At 39.3% G+C, this 26,328-nt stretch overlaps 1 protein-coding gene across 2 annotated transcripts in view; it reads right to left on the bottom strand.

Annotated features, from left to right (window-relative positions):
* Positions 1–17,258: 17,258 nt before the first annotated feature.
* Positions 17,259–26,328, bottom strand: part of SLC30A9 (solute carrier family 30 member 9) — a 75,388-nt gene continuing 66,318 nt past the window's right edge. Inside the window, exon 18 of one of the 2 annotated variants that reach the window (XM_028507030.2) lies at positions 17,259–19,980. In XM_028507030.2, the coding sequence (XP_028362831.1) occupies positions 19,936–19,980 (45 nt within the window). In that variant the 3' untranslated portion in view covers positions 17,259–19,935. The remainder of the gene's footprint in view (positions 19,981–26,328) is intronic. The other variant, XM_028507031.2, reaches the window with a different exon arrangement.

Below are 26,328 nucleotides of genomic sequence, written 5' to 3'. Positions count from 1 at the left end.
AAAAATCAATACATTTTTAAAAGTGTCCATTAGTTGATGAATGAATAAACAAAGTGTATATCCACACAAGAACATTTTATCTAGTTATAAAAAAGGATTGAAATACTGATACACACTACATGGATGAGCCATGAAAACATTATGCTAACTGAAAGCAACCAGACAAAAAAGGCCACCACATATTTCATGGTCCCATTTATATAAAGTATCGAGAATGGTCAAAAATAGGCCAGTTTTAGAGAATGCTGCTCAGTACACAGTTTACATAATTAAGGAACCAAATGTATTACAGTGTAATCCCCTTACAGTTGATTTCCCATTTCTGCAATATATTTACTGAGAGCCTGATATGCCTGGCACTGTATAAAGTACCATGTCCCAAGAACCAAAGTAATATAGACAATAGCTTGGTACCTATTTGAAGAAAAATAACAAAGACCTATTATAAGAAAATCCCAGCTTCCACTGAGGAACTTAGTCACCCCAAATAAAGTTGTGAAATTCAAAAAGCTGTATCAGGCGTAAAATGAGAGAAGGAAAGCACCACTGAGCCTGTCTCTGTCTCACCAAGGCACTTGAACTTGACCATCTCAGCCAACTCGCATGCCAGTTCAGGGAACGCATTATTCATGCATGATTTTGTGTACTCACAAATACTGGTTCAGTCTCCCCTCCCCACCCTGCCTTTTCCTTTTCTCCCCCTCCACTTAGCAGAGGCTCAGACCTCACAGACATTGTCAGTGGTACACAGCTGGTGTTTCAGCCATTCTGTCAGGAGCACAGTTGACACAAAGATGTGGGCCGGGTGGACTGAAACTACAAGCGGCAGGGTGCTGTCAGCCTGAAGGGGTGAGGTGACTGGCTGGTGGCACTGCAATTAGAGAGGAAATGTGATCTCTGTGCGAAGACAACAGACTCTGCGGGAGTCTGCAGGGAGGGAGCCAGGGGAATCAACACCCTGACCCCGCCCTCCTCCTCCCTGCTGTCTCCTCTGGTGCCCCACTCTAGCTGAGAGCCACCGGAAACCAGAGGGCAGGGGAACCCATTGATGCCCCTGCAGGTCAGCCTCCTAGGGCATGAGCAAGGTGCAGAAGGGATAAAGGGAAGCTATTAGACACAATTGGTAATGGAGATGAGTCAGGTAGTTCAAAGGTCTCTTTGGTTCCACCTCATTGAAATCTAGAGAGTTGACTTCTTTATATAAATGACTTCTTAATTCTTAATTTGAATAGCTAACACATTAAGTCTGTAGGTAAGTGCTTTATTATCATTACTGTATAGAATCTTACTATGTAAATTGTAATATTATCCCCTCTCTAAGGGTGAGTAAACTGATGCTTAGAGGCATGTTCCCAAAGTCACAGAGCTGGTGGTGGTGCAGCCAAGATGCCAATCCGGGTGGGCCAACAACTCCAAGTGAGAAGCCCGTGTTTTAACTCCAGTACAATGGATCTTCTAAGGTAGTATCTTGAAGACTTTCAAGATTGAGAAAAACATGCAACAATAAGACTGATAAAACAGTAACTACCGCCCTGGCTGGTGTAGCTCAGTGGATTGAGCGCTGGCCTGCGAATGAAAGGTTCGATGGTTCGATTCTCAGTCAGGGCACATCCTGGGTTGCAGGCCAGGTTCCCAGTAGGGGATGCGTGAGAGGCAACCACACATTGTTTCTCTCCCTCTCTCCCTCCCCCAAATAATAAAACAGTAACTACTTAACAAGACTAGCCAATGTATATATAATTCATCTCCCAATTTGGCCTAATTGCTGCTCAAAATTCTGGAAAAAATTCCTAGATCTGAACACTGGTGCAACCCTGGGTCTGGGTCCCCAGTGAGTCTTGGTTCTGACTCTGTCCCAACGCCCTCTGCCAACAGTCCTCACGGGTCCTGATTTGAAGAAATGTGCTTGCTTCTGAATGAATGTGGGCCCAGGCCAGGCATCATCATCCTGATATACCAAGGCTGCAGATTCTATCCTTGGCCAAGGCGCATACAAGAAGCAATCAATGGATGCATAAATAAGTGGAACAACAAATTCATGTTTTCTCTCTCTTTCTGAAATATCAATAGTTTTTTAAAAAATTAAAAATAACCCCTGGCTGGTGTAGCTCAGTGGATTGAGTGTGGGCTGTGAACCAAAGTGTAGCAGGTTCGATTCTCAGTCAGGGCACATGCCTCAGTTGCAGGCCATGTCCCCCAGCAACCGCACATTGATGTTTCTCTCTCTCTCTCTCTCTCTCTCTCTCTCTCTCTCTCTCTCTCTCTCCCTCCCTTCCCTCTCTAAAAATAAATAAATTTTAAAAAATTAAAAATAATAAAGTAGGATAAAATAGAATACATTGGTCATTGTACTTATCAATTGTCAAATTTTAATAAATTTGGTCAATTATTTTTTAAAGATTTTATTTATTTTTAGAGAGAGGGAAAGGGAGGGAGAAAGAAAGAGAGAGAAACATCAACGTGTGGTTGCCTTTCACGTAGCCCCTATTGGGGACCTGGCCTGCAACCCAGGCATGTGCCCTGATTGAGAATTGAACTGGCAACCCTCTGGTTCACAGGCTGGTGCTCAATCCACTGAGCCACATCAGCCAGGGCTATAAACATTTCTTTAATGAAGTATGTAATCCTGGTGAGAAGCATAAAGGAAGCCATTCCTTTGAAGTGTCACTAATAATTGGGAAGTTATGTATAGAAAGAATGTGCAAATCTTCTAATTCAGCAGGCAGTTGCCATCACTTATGGAAAAGTAAGGCCCAAAACATTCTAGTAACTTGCTCAACTTTACACAGCTATTTATTATTGGTGCCCTAATGAATATCAAAATAATTCAGTCCCCTAGAGCCATGAGGTTTGCACAACCACTTGTCCACATTTCTTATTGTTGTCTCCCTTTTTTCCTTGGTTGTCAGGAAACTCAACGTTAAGTTCTATCTCAATTAATGCTTCTATGTGCCATCACTTTCTGTTCTTGTCCTTGCATTTATCTTGGAAAGTTTCTTATAACAGTGCTTTATTATTATAAGCTGTCTTATTTCTACCCTGTAGCAGGTGACATATATTAAAATGCTTTCTGGAACATAAATGGTGTCCAAAAGGTAGCCTGATAAAGGCGGGATCATATGGTATTTGTCTTTCACTGCATGGCTTATTTCACTTAGCAAAATGCTTTCCAGTTGCATCCATGCTATTGCAAAGGGTAGGAGCTCCTTCTTTCTTTCTGCTGCATAGAATTCCATTGTGTAAATGTACCATAGTTTTTTGATCGACTCATTTACTGATGGGCATCTAGGTTGTTTCCAACACTTGGCTATTGTAAATTGTGCTGCTATGAACATTGGGGTGCATAGGTTCTTTTGGATTGATGTTTCAGGGTTCTTAGGATAGAATCCTAGCAGTGGAATTGCTAGGTCAAAAGGCGGATTCATGCCCTGGCTGGTGTAGCTCAGTGGATTAAGCATGGGCTGCGAACCAAAGTGTTGCAGGTTCGATTCCCAGCCAGGATACATGCCTGGGTTGCAGGCCATAACCCCCAGCAACCACACATCTCTCTTTCTATCTCCCTCCCTTCCCTCTCTAAGAATAAATAAATAAAATCTTAAAAAAAGAGGCAGATCCATTTTTAGTTTTCTGAGGAACCTAAACAAAACAAGCAAGCAAAATATAACCAAAGACACTGAAATAGGGAACAGAGTTCAGAGGGGAGAGGAGAGGGAATTTCAGGGGAATTTCAGGGGAAAAGGGGAAGGGTTTACAGGAACAAGTATAAAGGACACATGGATAGAAACTAGGGGCAGGTGGAAATGGGAGGGAGGAGGGGAAGGCTGGGTGGGTGGGTTGGGAGGGGAGTAAAAGATAGAAAATTGTACTGCAACAACAATTAAAATAAATTAGTTAATAATTTAATTAATTTAATTAATTAATAATTAATTAAAAAGGTAGCCTGAGAAAGAAGACACCTCCTCCACCCCTCTCTGCCACCTGCTCCCCGCTTCCCCACACCAACAAAAACATTTCAGGCTCTGTGTCCCAACTGACACATCTGGAGTCTGTCTTCACAACCCTGCTGTTGCTTCCCCTCCAGGGTTCTGTCCCTTCTTCGTCTACAAAGAGGATAAACATCTGATGGGTAAGGAAAAGTGTGGCTCTTGCCCAGAGGCAAGTACGTGAGATGACAGGGCACCTGGTCCCTTCCTGTCTGGGTGGGAGCCGTTGGGCAGAGCAACTCTGAACATGCATCCTTGTCTGACTGAGTTCAAAGGGGATGTAATTTGAGAGAAGTAATTATGGTTTTAAGTTACAGAGGTCTCTGTAACTTGTTACTGCAGCATAACTTAGTCTACATTGGTCATTCACTACAAGAGTGAGTCTTAACTCTTTTGGGTCAAGACCACTTATGGGCCAAGAATCTCATAAAAACTAGGGACTCTCTCCCTAGATGAACATGCACTTAGGATTTCCCAGGAAATGCCAAGGGCTTCTTGAATTTAGGGGTAAAGTCTATCCATGATCCCATATTAAGAACTCCTAACCTGGAAACTTATTCTGTGCTCTGACTCAGTTTTTCCCTGATGGTTTATTTCACACTTTGTTCCTTCTTATAGCATTGTTAGCTACACAGAAAGGCTTTGGAATAAAATACACTGCTTTAAAATGTTAAAATGAATTGCTTCAATTATTAATCTAGAAAGAGGGTATCAGAAAGACAAACAGATAAGCCTGTTCCGAAAATGAAAATTTCACTATTAAAAAGGCACTGTGCTACAGTCATTGAAAGGAAGCAGCTTTGCTCCCCCAAATACCCTCAACATTAATGCATATACTGCTCAAAATTAGGCCAAGACTTAATCCGGTGGGCCCTTCAATATTAACAACTTTATGGTGTACTAAAATAGTATGTATAAGGAAACGTGTAAGGACAACTATTCCATGCTAGAACAACCCTCCCCACTCTGTTAGCCCGACAAGCCTGCCCACGTATTTCACCAGCAGCACACCCTGCGGACCCAGCACCCACATGGCTCCCTGTGTGTGTCTACTCCCCCTCCCCGCCCCTCTGCTCTCATCAAAAAGGCACATGGAACTGAGTGCCTTTCTTCTGTGCAATGAGATCTGTTCTGTGAGCAGATGTTTCAATTGCCCAGGTACTACGTGCCTTGCTATGAAAATACTTGGGGAGAATATTGAAAATCTGGCCACTTTAATTTTACCTAGCACAGAGCCAGGCCCGTTGTACAAAGTGCCAAAATATTTTTAACGCGTTAGTGTGCTGTGCTCATGTGGACGTGTATACATACTGACTGACACAGCAACACCTTAAATGCCTGATGAGGTTTGTGGGAAAGGACGTAGGCTGTCCCCATGGGGATCAGAGAGACAAAGCCACAGGGCAGTGCCTCTGGTTGCTCCCACCGTCTCCTCCCACTCCCTGTGAGGAAAAGGGGAGCCAGGTGGGAAAACACTCCAGAATAACTGGTAGCTTCATTGTAGTTTGAAAAGTGAGAACTAATTTTAGTTATATAGGCATGCAGAAATTTAAACATTGATCATATGCACAACTAATGCAGACATAGGTTTAGTTCTTCGAATCATCCTCCACTTGCAAGTAGCCGGAATGGGTGCACACACGGTACTACAATACCCTGGCATATGTGGAATGTGCAGAACTGAGTGGGAATCCCAGCCCATCGTACTGGGTGGGTCATGTTGGCCCAGTTATTTAAAGCTTTCTGAGTCTCAGTTTTCTCATTTGTAAAATGATATTTACCTCTTCAAATTATTATAAGCATTGAAGCTGACACCTTGCTAATTTTTTTTATTTTTCTCATGTTTTCTATGTTCCTTCTTTACTGACTACTTTGGGTCAGCTGAGTATTTACTGATTCCATTGAATCTCCACTGTTGGCTCGTCAGCCCTTGGCATGCGTGCGTGCGTGTGTTTCAGAAGGTGCTCTGCCTTACAATGCAACAACACCCTGTGGCATGCCCCGGTCTGCCTGGAGATGACGCCCAGCTGCTCCGTGACCGGTGTGAGGGCCTACAAGGCACCTCCATCTCTCCCTTCCTATCCTTTGTGCTCTTGCTGTCATATATTTTAGTTCTACATTTTATGGGTTTTTAATTCAATTCCACTTTGGTCAAAGAACGTATTTGGTATGATTTAAATCTCTTAAACTCTAATGGCCCATGTTTTATGGCCAACCATATGGCCTTTATTGGTAAATATTCTGAGTGCCCTTCAAAAGAACGTGCCTTTCTGTTTGGGGGTGGGATGTACAGTCTGTGCGAATAGGTTGCTCTGTTGTTCACACCTTCTGTGTTCTTACTGATTTTTCAGCCGATGTCTATTGATTACTGTTCCATAGATTTATGTGTTTCTCCTTCCAGTTCTGTCAGTTTTTGCTTCATGTATTTTGAAGCTCTGTTTTTAGATACGTAAATACTTAGTATTGTTTTCACCTCTTGAAGAATTTGCTCCTTTACCATTAAGCAGTGGCCTTCTTCATCCCTGGTAATACTTTTTATTCTAAAATTTACTTCGATATTAATATATCGATTCCAGCTTTCCTTTGAGTTGGTATGGTGTAGCTCCCTCCATCCTATGATGCTTGACCTATGCAAATCTTGATAATCACAGGGGATTTCTTATAGGCATCCTGTAAGTTGGTTCTTGCTTTTTTATCTATTCTGACAGTCTCTTCCATGTAATTGCAGAATTTAGACCATTTTACACTCACTTTGATTAATAGAGTTTATTTTAAATCTACCATATTGCTATGGGTTTTCTAGTTGTCCCATCTCTTATTTCCTTTTTACTCTTTTTTGGGCACGTTTGGGGTTTTATATTTTTATGATTCCATTTGATGTCTTTTGTAGGCTTATTAGTTGTAGTAGTTCTTTTCTTTCTTTTTTCTTTTTCTTGTGGTTGCTTTATGGCTTAGAGTATATATCTCTCTAATTCATCACAATCTGCCTCAAGAAATATCATACCCCTGCAGATACAAGAACCTCATTACAGTTCACCATGTCTTGTCTGCTGGTACTTGGACTATTGTAGTCACACGTTTCGGTTCCACATTTAATATATACCCCATATACAATATATGATTATTTCCTTTAAACAGACAACCACCCATTAATATTAAAAACAAGAAAAACTTTTTCTATTTAATCACTTCCCTCAGCACTTTCCCTTCTCTGTGCCGGTCCCCATCCCATCTGTTTCATTGCCCTCCTGCCTGAGCGACTTGCTTTGACACCTCGCGCAGTAGTGGCCTCCTGGTGACCGATTCTTCCAGCTCAGTACGTCTGAAAAATTCTTTATTTCGCCTTCATTTTTGTAAGACATTTTCACTGAACATGAAGTTCTAGGTTGAGCATTTTCCTCCTTCAGCACATTAAAAATGCTGGTCCGCTTTCTTCTGGCTCACAGTGCTGATGTTCAGTTTCCTGTATTTCTTATCTAAGTATCTCTGTAACTGTGTGTTTCCCCCTGCTCTGGCTGCTTCAAGATTCTTTATCACTACTTTTTTCAAATCTGACTGCGATAGGCCTTGGTGTGGTGTTCCTTATACTTATTCTGCTCAGGTTTGTTGAACTTCTTGGATCTGTGGGTTTATCTTTTCATTCATATTTAGAAAAAATTTCAGTCCTTCCTTCAAATATATTTTCTATCCTCACTTCTTTTTTTAAAAAGATTTTATTTCTTTATTTTTAGAGAGGGGAAGGGAAGAAGAAAGGGAGAGAAGCATCGATTGGTTGCCTCTTGTACACTCCCTGACCAGGGATCTCACCTGCAACCCAGGCATGTGCCCTGACCAGGAACCAGTGACCTTTCACTTTGCTGGCGGACGCCCAACCAACTGAGCACACTGGTTGGGGCTCTGTCCTACTTCTTCCTCTTCCCCCACCGGCACTCCAATTATGTGTTTCGGGAAAGAGAAAAATGACTCCTCAAAGATCTCCACATCCTAACCCCTGGAATCTACAATAGATTACATGGCAAAGGGGACCTTAACACAGGGAGATTCTCCTGGATCATCTGGATGGGCCAGTGTAATCACAAGGGGACTTAAACATGAAAGAAGCACGAGAGAAAGTCAGAGTGATGCAGTGTGAGGACCTGACTCTCGGTGCTGGCTTTGAGGGTGGGTGGAGGTGGCCACGAGCCAAGAATGCAGGTGCCCTCTGGAAGCTGGAGGAGGATCCTTCCCTGGAGCCTCAGGAAGGAAACACAACCCTGACACAACTGTGTCACAACTCACAATCTTCAAAACTGTAAGGTAATACATGGGTTGTTTCGAGCCATAAATCTGTCATAATTTGTTGTCGCAGCCACAGCAAATGGACACTCACATGCGTTAGACTGCCTGATGTCGTCTCACAGGTCACACGGGCTCTCTGTTTCCACCTATGCATCACTTTGATAGTGTATGTTGCTTCAAATTCACTAATCTCGTCTTTTCCAGTGCCTAATCTGTCACTCCCATTGAATGCACTTTTCTTTTCAAATACGGTATTATTTCTTAAAGTTTCATCTTTTACAAATATATATGCAAATGCATATATACTCATATATATTCACTCACATCTGTCCTCAAAGTGGCTAAGAGAATAGACCTTAAAACTTCGCATCACAAGAAAAAAAAAGTGTAACTGTGCATGGTGACAGATGTTATTCAGACTTACTGTGGCGATCACTTTGCAGTACATGCAAATATTGATTCACTAAGCTGTCCACCTGAAACTATTATAATGTTGTTATGTCCATTATACCTCAACAAAGTAAGTTAATAACTTGTAAGAAAATGGAATCGCTTTAACCTGAAAACCCGGCCGAGCTTTGAGGGGTGGTCCTTGGCAGCAACTAGGCCCGCCTTCAGGATGCAGCCAGGCCCTGGGCCTCCGAGAAGTGATGGCGGTGACTAAGTGGCCACAGGAGGAACGTCTCAGGGCTGGGCAGAAAAGAAGTCCCGCGGATCGAACGAGGTGGGAACAGCTGTGACACGTATTTCTTTCCTTTTTGGAGCTCCAAACTTTTTCACATTTAGAATACACTGAGAAATTCTATATCAAATATACACTGCCCATAAAAACTGTAAATTGCTTCGATCTGAGTTTAACAGCCACCTCTCCTTTCATCTCTTACTAAATCATCTTAAGGCTACATCTGGAATTCAATAAGAAAAATTACAATAAAAATGGGTTTTAGAGTTTTCTCAGATTTATTTAATATTTCTACGGAGAATGGATAAATCACAATTCCAACTCCAGGAAGAAACAATACCTTGAAGCTACACTTATGAGGAAACTAGTTCAATATACCACAGGAGACACTATATATTCCATTTCAAAACAGGCATGAGACTCTGATCCATTGTGATTCTCCAGATCCAGCAGAAATGCAGCAGAATGGAATTCACTCAGTATTGAAGGCTATGGACAATCTCTATGAACACTCGGGGAAAGTGTTCTCAGGAATAAAAATGCTGGCTGAAATTCCTGTTAGAATAAGATTATGTTAGCCTGATTAGACATGGATACCAATCGAAAATCAATAGCCATACCATTGCACCCATTGTCCCTCTTGCCTAGTACACACTCCACCCATCTCTCTGTGCCTGGCCTCAAAGGGCACTCCCGGGAGGGGGTCTTCCTACCCACACTGCCTAGGTAGTTACGTGGTAATAAGAGTCTAGTGACGCAGGGTACTCAAAAGAATATTTATTGAGTGAATGTAATAATGAAAGTCTCAGTGTTTAAAATTTCTTTTTCAGTCTTCTCTGACACACATACTGTTTTTCCAGTGACCCACAGGGAGATCTGAGAGCGTTTCAAATTGAAGAAACAGAGTTGGGCACACCACCACCACCACGGTGAGTTCCAACAGAGCACACCCCTATTACTAGGGGTGGGAATTCCTGCGGCAGACTTTTGAAGTCTAATGATGACAACCTAAGCTGAAAAATATAACTTTAATTCAAGGAGTTTTACGCCTTAGTTTTATGACACTGTAATGTTTTCAGTGAATTCAAGAAGATGAAAAAAATGGTTCCTTTTTCATTACCTTTTTATTACAAAAGACAAGCTCATTGTAGGAAATATGTAAATAACAAGGGGGAAAATAAAAATTACCCACTTTTGAGCATTGTATATTTAGTGTATTTCCTTTCAGTCCTTTTTCTATGTACACAAAATTGAAATTATTTTGAATATAGTCATGCATCCTGTTCTTATTCTTCCCCAAAAAGTCTTAGCATTTTCTAAAATTAACAAAACTAATGGTTGCTTATAAAAACGTTTGTGGAGCACACAATAAAAACTAAAGGGCATCTCCCACCCAAAACCCAAACGCAGCAGTAACAACCTGAAGTGCCAGGTGTGTGTTCTTATTTTCTATTATAAGCATTTTGCCATATTATTAAATATTCTGCACACACTGCTTCCCAGACTCCATTATATTCAACCTTGTAAGTATGCCATATTTAACTATTTTCCTAAATTTTTTCATACTGAAGCAACTGTATTTCCTTAGATTGTATTCCTAGAAGGGGAATGACTAAGTCAAAAGGTAGGAACATTTTCCAGGTGTTGACACCCACGACAAAAGCGCCCACCACAAAGGTGGCACATCAGCACGCCTGCCTCACAAACTTGCTCTAGTCTTTCTGATCTCTGTACCCCCAGAGACCGGCATCATGCACGCCACACCCACTCATTCAACAGATAACCACTGCGTACCCATGTGTCAGATGCCATTCTAGTGGCTGCAAATCCAGCTCTAATGGATGTCCCACTCTAGCAGAGACAGGCAGAGAATAGACAAGAGTGAAATGACAGTATGCCAGGGAACAAATGCGATGGTCAAAAACAAAGCAGGGAAAAAGTAGGGAGAGGAGGGAGAGACAGGGAGGGTGTGCCATTTCACAAGGGGCAGTGAGGACAGGCCTCACTGGTAAGGTGGCATTTGAGTGGGTATTTCGAGAAGCATGCCGGGCAGGTATGTGGGGGGATGACTATTTCAGGCAGCGCAAAGGCCCCCTGATTTGAGCACATGCTTAGGGTGTAGGAAAAGCCGAAGTCCAGTCTGGCTGGAACAGTGAGGGAGAGAACAGCAGAAAACAGGGTCAGAGAGAGAGTGGGGAAACTGGGGAGGACTTGCAAGCCTTGTCGGGACTTTGTTCTTCTGTGTGAGAGGGAAGCCACGGGAGGGCTCTGAGAAAAGAAATGTCACAATCTGACATGTTTTCAAAACATGACAAGCTGCTGCGTTGAAATAGAATGTGTGGGCTAGGACTATGGAGGGAACCAGTTAAGAGGCTCTTTTGAAAATTCAAGTGAGATGTGATCATGGCCCACATTAAGATAATAATTGAGATGATAAAAAATGGATTCAAAATCTCTCTCAGTGGATCTTGGTCAGATGTTGAGTGTCTGCTATATAAGAAATGCAATAGAGTTAGGCATGAATCCAAGGTTTTGGGAAACTGAAATGATGAAAATACCATTTACTGAGAAGGAAAAAACTGCAAAAGATTTTTTGAAGGTGAAGAAATTCGGTGTTTTGCTTTCGGATGTGAGTTTGAGATATTAGTGTTCTACCAAATCTCAGTGGTGCTTACAGTACATTGGTTGTGGATTGGTTGCCTTTCTGGTGTGGGTCTTTCATTCAAGAATCTGGGCTGAAAAGCAGCCCCTACCTGGACCATACCATTCTCATGGAAGGGGGAAGACAGCTATGGCAAAATAGTGCAACAGCTCTTAAATATCTGTTCGGACATGGCGTGTGGCACTTAGGCTCACGTTGTATTGGCCAAAGCCTGTTGCATGACCAAGCCCAATGTCAATGGGAGGTACTGCAAATCATATAGCAATGGGATGAGTATTCAACAGGGATGTACAATATTCTTACACAAGGGCAGTGAATAACTGGGAACGACCATGTAATCCACCACATCAGCCAAGTGGAGAGGTCAAGTAAGCACCTGGATTTGAGTCTAGGGTTCCAGGCTCAGGTTTAAATAATGTGTTTTTAATTAATGGGATTGAACTGGTCAGTGAATGAGTGTAGACAGAGAAGAGACTAGCCCAGGTACCCTCCAATGCTTGCAGGTAAGAGAACTGAGCAGGAACTCACAAAAGACACTGAAAAGAAGTTGCTGGAGAGGTAGGTGGAGAACTCAGAGAGCGGAGTTCTGGAAGCCAAAGAATTCAGTGTCAAATGCTGCTAACAGGTCAAGTTAGATGAGAATTTAAGATTGACTGCTGTATTCGGTATGGAGGTCAAGGACAGGGTGAGTGGAGCGGGACTGACAAAAGCCTGATTGGAGTGGGCTTCTGAGAAAAATGGAAGGAGAGCTGCAAGGACAGACAACTCCTTTGAGTTTTGCTGTAAAGGGAAACATAAATGGGAAAGTACTTGAAGAGTTTTTTGTTTTTAGGGTTTCTGTGTATATGGATGTTTTAGCTTGTTTTTCTAAGGTGGGAGGAGTAACAGCATATTTATAAAAATCCAGGAATTTTGTGAAGACCTTACACATTGTCAAACTTAGTTAGGAAGCTCAAGTAAACCAGGAAAAGCAAACACAAATTAATTCTTTATGGGCATTGCTCAGAATACCTTCCATTAAATGAATTCATATTAGGATCCCAACATCTTCTGTACTTGAAATAGCCTGGCCATCACTGGCCCATAATTACCAACTGCTTTCTCTGATCCAGGCAGGCCTCAGTGATCCTAAGGAAGCCAGAGGTCACAGCCATGAGTAATTTCCTGTTTTGGTTCTTAGAGGAAGGGGTTATCTGGAGGAGATATATACCCCTGACCAACAGGAGTGATTCAGTTTATCTGGATGACAGTATTGCATTATCTTCCTTCTTCTTGATGGGTCGCACTGGCATCTAGTATTATACACACACATAATATATATACACATACTGTATATAATAGTCTGTCAAGAAAAAGTCCAGCCATTTTAAATGAGAATGGTTTGCACGACGTTGACGTAACCTGGCAGCCAAGCAGAGTGGGCTGGAATGTGCATGTGTGAACAATGATAACTTCATTGTACTAGTCAGTGGGGGCAGTAGATGCTGAGTGGGCATGTGTACTATGTAGCTGTTAACATTCAAAATGAGCAAGTAGAGCCACGAATCTGCATCAAATATTGCCTTAAGCTTGACCGTTCCTCTGTAGAAACTATTCAATTGATTAAGGCTTCCAGGGATGATGCAATGAATATAGCATAAATGAAAGTGTGGCACAAATGCTTCAAAGATGGTTGAGAATGTGTTGAAAGTGACCCGTGTTCTGGAAGGCCTGCAACAAGCGGCACACCTCAGAATGTTGAATGTGTACGGGTTGCAATCAACAAAGATTGGTGACTGACAGTGCCAGACTACAAGCAGAAGCTAATCTGGGGATCCCAAAACTACTGTATCTGAGATTTTGATGCAGGATCTCGGCATGAAGCGTGTTGTGGCAAAATCCGTCTGTGGCTCCTGCTGCCAGAGCAGAAGGAACATCATACTGCAGTTGCTAATGACTTGATTCAAACTGCTACCAGGGAACCAGATTTCCTCAAGAAGGTTGTAACCAGAGCTGTACTGTGAGTCTACAGCTATGATCTGGAAACAAGGGCCTAGTTGTACCAATGGAAGTCGTCTAGTTCTCCATGCCCAAAGAAGGTGTGGCAAAGTCACAGCAAGACCAAGACCATGGTAACTTTTTTTATTGGGAAGGTGTTGTCCATCATGAGTATGCCCCTTCATGCCAAACAATTAATAAGGAGTACTACTTCAATGTTCTTCAATGGTTGAGAGATGCAATACAATAAACAGCCACAGCTATGGGTAACTGGTGGTTGGCAGCTTCATCATGACAGTGTGCCCGCTCATGCATCATGTGTTGTACAGAGATTTTTGGCAAAATATCAAATCACCCAGGTGACTCAGCCTCCCTATAGCCCAGTTTGGCACTCTGTAACTTCTGGCTTTTCCCAAAACTAAAATCACCTTTGAAAGAGAAGAGATTTTATACCACTGATAAGATTCGGGGAAATACAATGGGGCAGCTGATGGCGATTCCAACAAAGGATTTGGCAGAGTGTTTTGAACAGCAGAAGAAACGCTGGGAGAACTGTGTGAGGTCCCAAGGTGCCTACTTTGAAGGGGACTGAGGCATCGTTGTTTCATACACAATGTTTCTTGTATCTTCTTCGATTAATGTCTCTATTTTTCACAGTACATGGCTGGATACTTTCTGGACAATAGTATATAGTAAGTGCTCAATAAATGTTGATAAGGGCTGTGTATCCATACAATAAGTATCACAGGAAAATGAAACTAATCCAAGTAATTCCTTAGAAATTCCAATAGTACTAATCACCCAACCCCTTAAAATCCTTCTAACCTCACCCTGATCTGCCACTGTTCCAGGAGCAAGCTAGTCCATCTCCTTTAAATGGGACTTAACAACAGAGGTAATAGCCTTCATGTTATAAAAGGATTTTTAAAAATTGTGATTTCCTCAAGTGCTTTTAAAAGTACCTACTTTAAAATATTTAATTTACACAACTTCCAGGACCTCACTTCTTACATGAAATGTGGTAAACCTGTGGCTCCTCCCTTTCTCACCACTGGGCCCACCAGTCCTCCAAGTTTCGTCATCATTAGATGACGTGGTGTCACACTGATTTAGCACATTTACATGGTGATTCACCACTTTGATGAAACACCATGTAAATTAGCATTAACCCTCATAATCTTATAATTAACCAGGGTAAGGATTTCTAATGGCTCAAGGACACTTTTAGGGTTGACTTGTTTCTTAACATTCAGAATGTTGACTGTGCACCTGAATGAGAGTTGAAGTTCATTTTTTTTTAATCCTCACCTGAGGATACATGCATTGATTTGAGAGAAACACTGATCGGTGGCCTCGCACACATGCCCCCACCAGGGATGGAACCTTTTGGTCCAGGATGACGCTCTAACCAACTAAGCCACCCAGCCAGGCAAGTTCAAACTATTTTGAAGATGAAAAACTTACTTGCTCTAAGTAACATTAGTTGGTAGCTTCAAGTTTTAGCTCAAGAGCTAATTATATATCCATACATTTCTAAGTACTGAGCTAGAATTTTAACCCTTGACTCCCAACAGCAAAAACTAGGCACTATTTTATTGTACACTATAAAGCTGTTCTCAAACACTAAAGAGAGATCAGGATACTTTATTCTACCGTATTAGTGCTATCCAAAAGAACTTCCTGTGATAGCTGAAATGTCCCATCTGCACTGTCCAACAGGGTAGCCACTAGCCAGCAACATGCAGCGACTGAGCACAGGAAAATGTGGCCAAAGCAACTGGGGAACAGAATTTAATGGTCTTTAATTAACTTAAATGTAAACTGCCCCACTGTCATATCCTCTTGATGTAAAAATCTTCAGTGAATACAAAACTCTGAAAATTGGCTGTGTACTTTTCAAATGGTAAGAAGATCCATTAAGGTCTATGTATTTCATTATCTGGCAGAACAAAAGAAGTATGTATTATAAACCTACATGTATGTATGTATGTATTTGTGTGCATCTATACATCAAATATCTATAAGAATACACCACAAGCTTGTAAATTAGTTGCCTCTGGGAAAAATAAATGGATGATACCTAGGGATCAAATGCAATTTTAAAATATTTTTTGAAATTTTGACTAATGCTAATTTCCACACCTTGTCCTAAACTTCTTTCCTGTATGGTTCAAGTCAATGACTGGCAGTTGAACTAAATATTGTCTTCTAGATACGTCTATAAGGTGGCCTGTAAGTAATGCTTGAAAATCAATCTCCAAATACCAGACAATTCCTTGCCTCCCATAAACGTCAACGTCCCGCTCCAGTCCCATCCTGACGTCTCCATTCCAAGCAGTCAAGCAGTCCAAGTGAGACCCGGCTAGCTGTTCTGACGACTGAAAATTAATTCATTTGCTTATTTTATAACAAAATGAATATTTTGTTTCCACTTTCTATACAGTGTTACCGCGCTTGGGCTCTTCTGCTCAGGAGAGTGACCTGCAGAACTAGACTGATCTCAAATCCTGACTCAGTTCCTTAACAGCTGAGTCTCCTCGGACAGGCTGCGTATCCAGTGTATCTCTGTTTCCTCATCTGCGAAACTGCGAATAATAACCCATATTTCACTGGCTCATACAAGGATTAGGTAGGTTTATATATGCAAAATGGTGGCTGGTACAACTAGCTCAAATTATCCTGCTGATAGCTATTATAATATAAACAGGTATGTTTTTACTTTAAAATCTATTTTAAACCTCTACAAGGTCTATGTATTCTGCTGTAGTTTATCAAAATGTAATAGTACCTACCATTAACGGACATAGCTTTTCAGATTTGTGCTGCAGCAAACACATGACATCCTAACAGCATGTAAGTAACAGTTCTCTTTATACTGAAAGCTGATTATAATGTGATTGAGTTGTTGTATATTGGTTTTGCAAAACCAGAAACTTACAAACTAGCAAGCATACTCAATGAGTAATAAATTCTGTTCAAAAACACAGGCATGATTTTTAAGGTAAAACGTATCAATCAGAGTTTAGTTCTTAACACATGAGGTAAAGAAGGATTTATATGTAAAAAGCATTTATTTATTAGGGGAAAAAAATCCCACACTAATAGTGAACTGCTCTTATTTGCATAAGACATTTATTAAGGAAAAAAGCATCCCGAGGGACCAGGACCATCTTATCTGCCAGCGAAATTGGACAACTGAAATACAATGTAACAGAAACAAAATTTTTCTTTTTCCATAAAACCAAATCTAGGAATGCTAGTAAACTTAAATGCAAATGTAAAGGCTGCAAGACCAATTTTCTATATAAATACCTTCCAAAGTTCCATTTTAGAGACAGGAACAAGGGATTTAGGAGAGACAATCTTTGAATCAACATTTTACCCTCAATTCTTTGCTTCACTGACTTCTGACAGTTTGGCAAATTAGGGGTCATCACATTTTTTTAAAAATGCCAAAGCTTGAGAAATATAATTTGAGATAGTACAAATTCCAAATGCCTGTGCAATTTTCTGTAGTTCCCAGCATTCTACTGCAAAAAGTTATCAGATTTAAGACTTAAGCCATTTCCTTTAGATGCTACAATTTTAGCAAAAAGCATTATCCAAATTATAGGATAATTAAGGTTGCACTGAAATAATATACCTCAAATTCAAGTCTTACACCATTTTGTTATTCTGGGTTATTTGGTGTATGTGTGGGATGATATATGAAGACATTAACTTTTAGGGGAAAAATTTCCAATCTGATCCTAGTTCAGTTTCCTTTATATATTCAGGAATCCTCCTCTTTGGAATTGGATACTGTTGGCCACCAACATGGTCCATTTAAAAACAGGTCTCCATCACTCACCTCCCTCCCTCCTTCCGCCACGGTCTAAACAATGTGCCACCTTGCCCTAGCGTCGGGCCTGATTAGAGACCCAGTCTCAGACGAAGCTGAACACAAGTGTCTCCACCCCTGGAAGTTCCTAGATTTCAGCTCGGTACAAAGAGGGGTCATGGGTGTTTGACAGCCCTCTTCTCTGCCTAACATTATTTTTGCAAATATTCTACTACAGAAGCTATTCTCCTTGAAAATACTGAGACTTATATGTTTAAATATTCAAATTATATGGATTTGGGCAAGTAAGAACTAATAATTTGAAAAAAATAAGAACCTCACACAAGATTTGAATCTCCTTTTTAAGGAGAGAAGTCCAAATTCCTTGGTTTTCAAATTCAAATTTGACTATTTTAAAAGGAAAAAAGGTCCAGAGATGTTATACACTTCCTGATTCCATAAAAGTATTCAAATTGCTTGATATGCTGTACTTCTTCATATCAAATTTTGATTAAACACATCGTAAAATATCAGTGGTGTTCTGCACTGAAAATAAGACAGAAACAGAAGCCTTCAATTATTATTTAAGAATAGGTATGACCTCAATCAAATCAGATTAGAAAAGTCATAAATATCAAGAATTGGCTTCATTTAGAGAGTCCTAAAAAATCTACCATTTGGAATAACTTCTGCACATGAACTTTAGATTTTTTTATATGAGTTAAATTACTCTTGTCTAGCAATGTGAAAATTTTCAGAGTAATTTTACCAAGAGGGGACTGGATATAATTTGGTACCTTCCTGTAAGGCAGCGGCATGGAATAACAAATGGCAGGTGGGGAAGGGGAGGGGAGGAAGAACATGAAGTGTAGAGGGAATTACAATGGGTAAAAAACAGTTTCAGAAAATAGTAGGAGTGAAGAATTTGAAACCATAGGAACAGAGAACCCAATTGTGTAGGTAGGTACATGTATACATATAAAATGATTTTGTATCTTAAAAAATAAAACTGGAATGTTATTTCACTTAAAATGTACAGCATGCAAAATGCTTTGCAATGGTAAAAAAATGTACCACAATGTAAATTTTCACAATTTTCCAGTAAATGACATTTCTGGATCAAAAAACCTCTTAATCAAAAACTTTAAAATTGCTTCCGCCACTACAATCTACTGTAATTCATACACTGTACTCTAAGTGAGCTTCAGAAACTGACCTTATATAAGGAGTCAGGTCCTTATGCCAAGCACTCCCTGATCCAGCAAAGAGATCACTCAGCCACCACTCTGGCACGGACAGTGCTCAGTGCTACCTGAACAATTTAAAGTGCGTATGAGTTGTTTTGATGAATGGAGACAGAGCTGTAGTTTTGCACTAAAATTTCAATTTCTGAATTTTGGTTTCTCACCTTGATACTTTATGTTTGCTAGAAAGCTATTTAAATAATACTATAGGCCTGTATTATGCTAAATGCCCATTTGTAACTGCAAAAAAACTCATGTTACAAACACACTACTGATTGTGATATCATACAAAATCATGGCCACAAGTTTCTGCGTAAGAGATTTACTTTACTCTTTCTCTTAAAGCAAGAAATATCCCACAGTTCAGGTTTACATAAGTAGTGCCTCTTTTTAAATAAATTAAAAATAAAATGCTGTCCTGTCTATAAAATTATAAATATTTCTAGTCCATTTTACAGAATGTCAAAATACTTATAAACACATTATGTCCTAGTAAATACATATGTCGACACTGAAGCCAGTTAAAAAAACAAAACAGAACAAAAAGCAGTCATTACACTAGCCCATAGAAAACCCAGGGTTATTTTACATCTTTTACCATTAGAAAAATTAAACCAAATAAGAAAAAAAAGAAAATGAAACATAAGAAAATTTACAAGTGGCACCTACGATGACCTTAACGAGTGTATTGAAAGGCCTTACTTTGATTCGGTAACTAAGCCAATTCTGGAATGAACATTTATGGATAACCAGGTTAGGAGATTGTTCCTCTTAGTGCTCAGGGCAAAATTACAAGGTATGTAGAAATAATTTCCACATTCCATGAAGACAGACAGACTGAAACGGAGTGACTAAAAACCACAAACCAAGATTTAGCCAGCATGTTCAAGATTGGCAGGTTTTGATGGGAGTGAAACCTTCCATGGAAACAAAATTAAAAAATTGAAATCCTATGGCTGCTGCTGATTTTTACCAGTGTGAAGAAAGGAAACATGATTGCAAGGTACAGTATACTCTGACAGGCCAAAATGAGAAATTATCATCTATTTAACGAAAATGTTTCCCTACTAAACCATAAAAACATGATTTCCAAACTGATTCAGTGTGTGCTGTGTCTCTCAGAAGAAGCAGTTTTAGTCCTGTGGACTGTTGAGTTGCCCTTTACACAAACTATTTCCTTCATCTTTAAAACAAATGGCTTCCGAATGGCGCCAACTCCTTCGGTGGGGGAGAGAAGGCTCGACAAACTGTTTCCAAGGCTTGTTCCGAAGTGATTCGCTCCATCACATCTATAGTATCTCCAAATCAACATGCCGAACTTCAGGATTTCGTTTCTGGAAGGAAAAATCACCACCACATTATCTGGAGCAAAATAGAATCTTCTGTTGTTTTTTATTATTATTATTATTATTCCTTTTGATTACTAAAGCTGTTGAAAACATTTGGGCAAACTATTTCACTGTTGTGTAATAGCAAGAGAAATTACGTAACAAAGAAAAAAAATAAAATCAATAGATGAATAAATCAAATACACTATAAATAATACAGCAAGTATCACCAACCTGGGTTTGTTCGTATGTTCATTAATGCAGTAATGGATTAAGAAACTATTATGTGCCAAGCACTGCAAAGCACTAAAAATATGCTCATTTGCAGTGAAAACAAAATCACTAAAACAATAACTAAAAAAATACATTGATATTCATTTATTTTTGTAACAATCCATATAGTCTTGGGCCAGGCATGTGCCAGAAAGTAGGGCTATGATTATTAAGTAAGACCCTGTTCCTGACCCTGAGGAACTGTTTAGCCAGGAATACAAATGTAGCAATAACCATATATGAGCTTAAGCACTATAGTTAATAATAGTAACTGTTAACATTTAATGAGCACTTACTCTTGTGTCAATTATTGTGCTAAAGGCCTCATGTACATATACTTTAAAATCTTTCCTAACAATTCAATTATTTCCATTTTACACACAGGAAAACTTAAGTTTGAAGAAATCATCTAACTGGTCCAAAGTCACACAGCTAGTAAGTGATGGAACCAGGGTAGATTCCAGATCTCAAGCTCCTATTACAATATACTAAATCCTAACTCTAGGAACAAAAGTGTGACACCTATTAACTTGTGCTCATGAGTTCCAGAAAGACTTCACTGAGGATATACTAAGTGAGGAATGAATGTGGTATTTTTACAAAATGATGAGGAGGGTCTAGACTCAGGGGTGTCCAACCTTTTGGCATCTCAGGGCCACTATGGAAAAAGAGTTGTCTTGGGCCACACATTAAATACATTGCAACACATATCACAAAAAATCTCATAAAGTTTTAAGTAAATTTATGATTTTGTGTTGGGCCACATTCATAGCCATACAGCCCGTGAGCCACAGGTTGGACACCCCTGGTAGATGGAAGAAACAGCATGAGCTAAGTCAGAGAACCTGGAAAGGCAGGCAGAAGCCAGGTCCACCAATTAGGATGCTAGCTTACGAACATCAATTCAGTAACAACAAAAATATCTTTGTTATATGCCTACCTTGTGCCAGGCACTTAAGCATACAACAATTAACGGGAAATAAGTAGTGCTTGTCTTTGATGAACTTATGTCTAGTGAGGAAATACAGGTTCAGCAAGCGGGCAATCACAGTAGTCTGCTGCTACAGAGCAAAGCACAGGCTTTGGCTTTCCCCCCATGGGTACATAAAGGAAGGAAACCTAACTCAATTTTGTGGGAATCAGAAGTGTGATAAAATGTAATATGATATTGTGAGAATGGAGGACAGAAGAAAGTGCATAAAATAACTAAATCTACATCTGTCAAAGACAAAATAATGTTTAACCCTGCAGAGGTCACGGTCAGAGAATTACAGCATAGGCTGAGTGTATCCTTGTGATACATTCATTACTAGCATGTAATGAAGTGCAAAAAAAATTTCTAAAAACACTGCAAATTTGCATTTATTATATTTATATAAGAAAACACACAATTTTATTTTCAGTTACAATCTAGAAAGTATTAAAGAAATATAAAAACAGAATAAAAACTTTTCAAATAACATAAACATGGACATTGCTAAAAAATACAACCAAAAATGCCTTTACTATTAATTAATTAGAATCTTCAATAGTTAGCTTTGTAAAATGTTTGTAACAGTCACTGAAAACAATACTGCTGTGCTTGAGGCATAAATACTTTTCACAACACTTGCAAAAATATTTTGATAGCCACTCGAGCAGCAGCCACTAAAGTTCTTCAAAATCTCTTTATCCAATTGATATATTTTTCCAGACATTTTCAATGGTAAATGAAAAAAAAAAATACAACACTGGCTTCAAAGTTTGCAAAAAAAAAAAAACAACAAAAAACCCCACTACACCAACACTTACTTTGGAGTTTGCTGTATCTCTCGGATACAATTTACTCTCGAATATCACACAACATTATAGAACATGTTATGACCAAACTAATGGCTTAAACGTTATGGCTTAACATTAGTCATGTACAAATGTGCAGCTTGTCATAACCTTGAACCTATACACCTGATATATGTAACAATATTTAGGAAAAGAGTTTGTTTGTGTGCCTCATCAGCTGTGACCTCCACAGGGTTAAATAAACAGTAGTAGTGTAAGACTTTCAGTAAAAATATTGCAGTAAATATTTTTAAAATGTGAAATGTATTAAAAATGATTATCTCTGAGAAATAGAATTAAGAACTGAGGAGGGTGAGGCAAGTGACACTCAAGCTTTTTGGTCCTGTTTGATTTTATAAACTTTGTGTATTATTTGATAAAAATAGACAAACAAATCATCAAGAAAAAAAAGAGATCCTCTCTAAGTGATTCTGATAACCAATCAGGATCAACAATTCCTAGCTTAAAAAGTATGCCAGGCACATCTGCATATTAGTCACCTTGAAGGAATTCAGCAGTGAACACAAAACCTCCAGCTGAGCCCCAGCCAGAGCACTGCACTGAGTGTGCCTGGGACTTTTCTTATACCGTGTGTTAGGTGCACCCAGGTGTGCTTTCTCCTGGACGCCAACGAAAGAGTGGCCAGGGACTGCCAAACATCGGGCACACTTTTCTTCTCACCGTTTTCTTTATCTTAAACCATTTCCTGCATCTAGAACTTCTAACTCAATATGGAATAAAAAAAGACTTCCTCAAGCAGAAATGAAATGAATCTTCTTTTCCTAGTTCATTCAACCCTTACCCATCCCACTATAACTTGAAAAAGTTTAGCTGTTCATGGAAAGTCTGAAATTATCCCATCTAAGAGCACTATGTGACAGATGTGTACTAATAAAAATCTCATCTCAAGATAAAGAAATCAAGTTAATTTACTTTGTTCTTTTAAAAATTGTTTTCAGAGAGAAAACTAATCAAATTTCTAAAATATAATGTGTCCAATACAAAGCAGACACACAAATAAAGGTTTGCTGAATGAATAAATGAATAAAAGAATAGAATTAATGTCCTAAAATTTTAATGTTTAGTGCCTAACAAGCTATCATGTACATAATAGGAATGGAATAAATATTTGTTAAACAGAGTTAAAAACCATTACCTGGTGTCCAACTTGTAATTTTCATTCACACATTCAACAAAAACGTACTGATCTATTATACCCCAAGCACTGTTCAATGCAAACTGGAACATTTTATTTTTAAATTTATTTGTTCATTCATCCATTCATTCATTTATTTGAGAGAGGGGAAGGGAGGGGAAAAGGGAGGAAGAGAAACACTGATGTGAGAGAGACATGCACCCTGACTGGGGACCGAACCCATGGCCCAGGCCACGAGCCCTGATCAGAAATCAAACCAGTGACCCCTTGCTTTGAGGGACAATGCCCAACCTATTGAGGGAACCACACTGGTCAGAGCTAATTAGAACATTTTATCCACCACAGATTTCGTTGCAACACTTCTATTATGGGGAGAGAAAAATCAAATTATATAATTTATGTTGCAATGCTGGAGTCTCAAGGTAAGAAAATGGTATAGGAGAATGCACTTAGAGAAGCAAAAGACAAAGTAAAGGGTAGAGTATTTAACTGGAACCTTACTTATTATGAATTTGCAAATGCTATGGCATTTTCCACTTCCAACAGAATTATTTCCTCCCAAACACAAAAAACTTCATGGAAGTATAGAAAATGGTGGATCAACAGATTGAAATATAGAGGTAGAACAAAAAAAATCTTTCAAGTTAAAAGCTCAAAGAGCTTCAAAATAAGAACAAGATATATTTCACAGTTATAATACGGGAGTTTATAAATTAGCTTCTATTATTTTTAACAACTTTACATGAAGTAAGCAAGTTACAGAGTTTAAGCTAAAAATACCACCTACTCTAATACTTGGATCAATGGCACTACTCAGTGGAGATTGCTATTCTGTTCAATTTTTGCACTGAGGGTGACCTTCCAAAGTCAATCAGTAATTGCTAAAATTTAAACTGAGAAGTCAACCATGTTTAGTTACTAAAAGGGAGGGAATATACCATTGTACAAAGTTTCTGTTTTCAAAGAAAATCGTCTTATTTTCATGAGAAGAAAGAAGAATTATATTCATGCATTCTCGGTTTATGTCTTAACTATGAAGAACTTTCTGTGAATTAATATAACTTATACTTTATTACCTTAGTCAGAGGTGTTTCTACCTGAAAATGTGGGTTCAACTTGGCTTCCTGGCTTGAAAGGCTTATATAATTCAAAAACACTTATGAGATAGTTCAAACAATTAATGATTAAAGAGCTCCTAATTAAAACACCAAGTTAGCAAGAAACAAGCTTATCTGGTTATCATAAGAGTGTATTTTAGAATGATCAACGTTGTATTTATTGTTAAATCTGGCTTCTGACTTACTGTTTCTATTAAAGAGTAAAGAAAAAATATTGAGTTTAAAGGTCATTATTTTCCTTAACAGGTAAATAAGAACAGATAGAACTGAAAAAGCAAAGTTCATTCATTCTCATGTCATCCTGCACAAAAATAATCACCTCACATTTCACTCAGAACAGTGGTTCTCAAAGTGTGCTCCAGGGATCACTGGAGTTTTGAGACCTTTTCTGGGAAGCTGCAATATCAAAACTATTTTCATAGTTTTGCCTAAGATGATATTTGCCCTTTTTTTTATTGTGCTGACATTCTCTCTGAAGGCATAACAGCAATGGTGGCTAAAACTGCCAGCACCTTCGCAAAATTCAAGGCAATGGTAACAAACTATGCCCGCGGTCATTTTGTTTCTTGACTGCCAGGCACTCACAGTATTTTTTTAAAAAGGTAATTTCCCTTTAAAATGTCCTTCATGAAGTAGTAAAAAGTACTGATTTACTAAACCTGAACTTGTGAGTGCACTTCTAACAATATTACATGACAAAATGGGATTTATGAAGCCCTCCTGCTTCATACTGAAGTCTGATGTCACAAGAAAAGCACCTCTGTGGCTGCTTGAGTTATGACCTGAATCAGATGGTTTTTTAAATCTAAACACCATTTTTACATAAAAGAATGACTAACAAATTATGGTTATTCAAATCTGGATATTTGGCAGGGAGATTCTAAAAAAAAGAAAATGAGCCTGTTATTTCAAAGTAAACCACTAAAAGTATTTGTTGCTAATGATAAAATGCAAGCTTTCGAGTCAAAATCAGAATGTTGGAAAACGCTTATCCACTGTAAGCCTGACAGCTTCTACTTTAAAATTTAACATTTGAAAGGTGTGCCTAGATTCAGTCAACCAATTATTTTTCCAAGTGATCAATGTATAATACTCCAGAGTCATGCATGGATAAAATATCCATTCAGAGACAAAGACAGGCCAACAGATTTTAATGTAATAGTATATAGCAGAGGATCATACCCAAAGGCAGGTCTGGCCTTTGCCCTTGGCTACTGGGAAGTGATCTCTAAGCCCTCGGGATGTCCCGCCTGAAAATTATGTCCTCATTGACTTCGGCCGCAGAGTATCTGCTCTGCCTCCAGAAGGCACTGAAGATGTCCAGGACAGCTGCTTAGACAGTCAACTATGAAACCCAATACAATCTCCTGACACCAGGCTTAGCAGAGCTTTCCTGATGGCAATATTCCCTGCAAACTGTCAAACACGGTTGCTGGGAAAGAAATTCTGTCCATGGCTCTCTGGGGACAGGGCAATGGAAGGTCAGTGCTGGAACTCAGACCTATATACCTCTTCCCTTGGCTAGTTTCAATCTCTCTATCTTTTCATTGTAATAAACCGCAACTGTGAATTTAATAGCATTTCTGAAGTGAGTTCTGAAATTCCTAGCGAATCATCTAACCTGAGAGTGCTCTTAGGAACCCCTTGAACTCTGAAGCTGTGTTAGAAACGAGGGTGCTCCTGTGGACTGTGCCCCCTAACTTCACAAACATATAAAAAGTTCACTGATCCGGTTTCAGATTCCACACTGCAACTAAGCTTCGGTGTCATATCGACAGAGGAGGCAGGTGTTAAGAGTACTCACAAAGGCTGCTCCCTTTCTGCACATCCTTCAACCAAAACAATATATGGGAACAGCCTGAATGCAGAATAAGATAGGGAATCTGGCTGTCTCACATTTTTGCCAAAATATAAAATAATACCACTGTTCTCATTATTTTTTCATTTTGGAAGGGTTTTTTTTGGTTGTTAAAACGTTATTTATATTAA

This window comes from Phyllostomus discolor, chromosome 1 (assembly GCF_004126475.2).
Source record: "Phyllostomus discolor isolate MPI-MPIP mPhyDis1 chromosome 1, mPhyDis1.pri.v3, whole genome shotgun sequence".
Lineage (NCBI taxonomy): Eukaryota > Metazoa > Chordata > Mammalia > Chiroptera > Phyllostomidae > Phyllostomus > Phyllostomus discolor.
The sequence above is the reverse complement of the archived record's forward strand: the minus strand, read 5'-3'. Positions and strand labels throughout refer to the sequence as shown.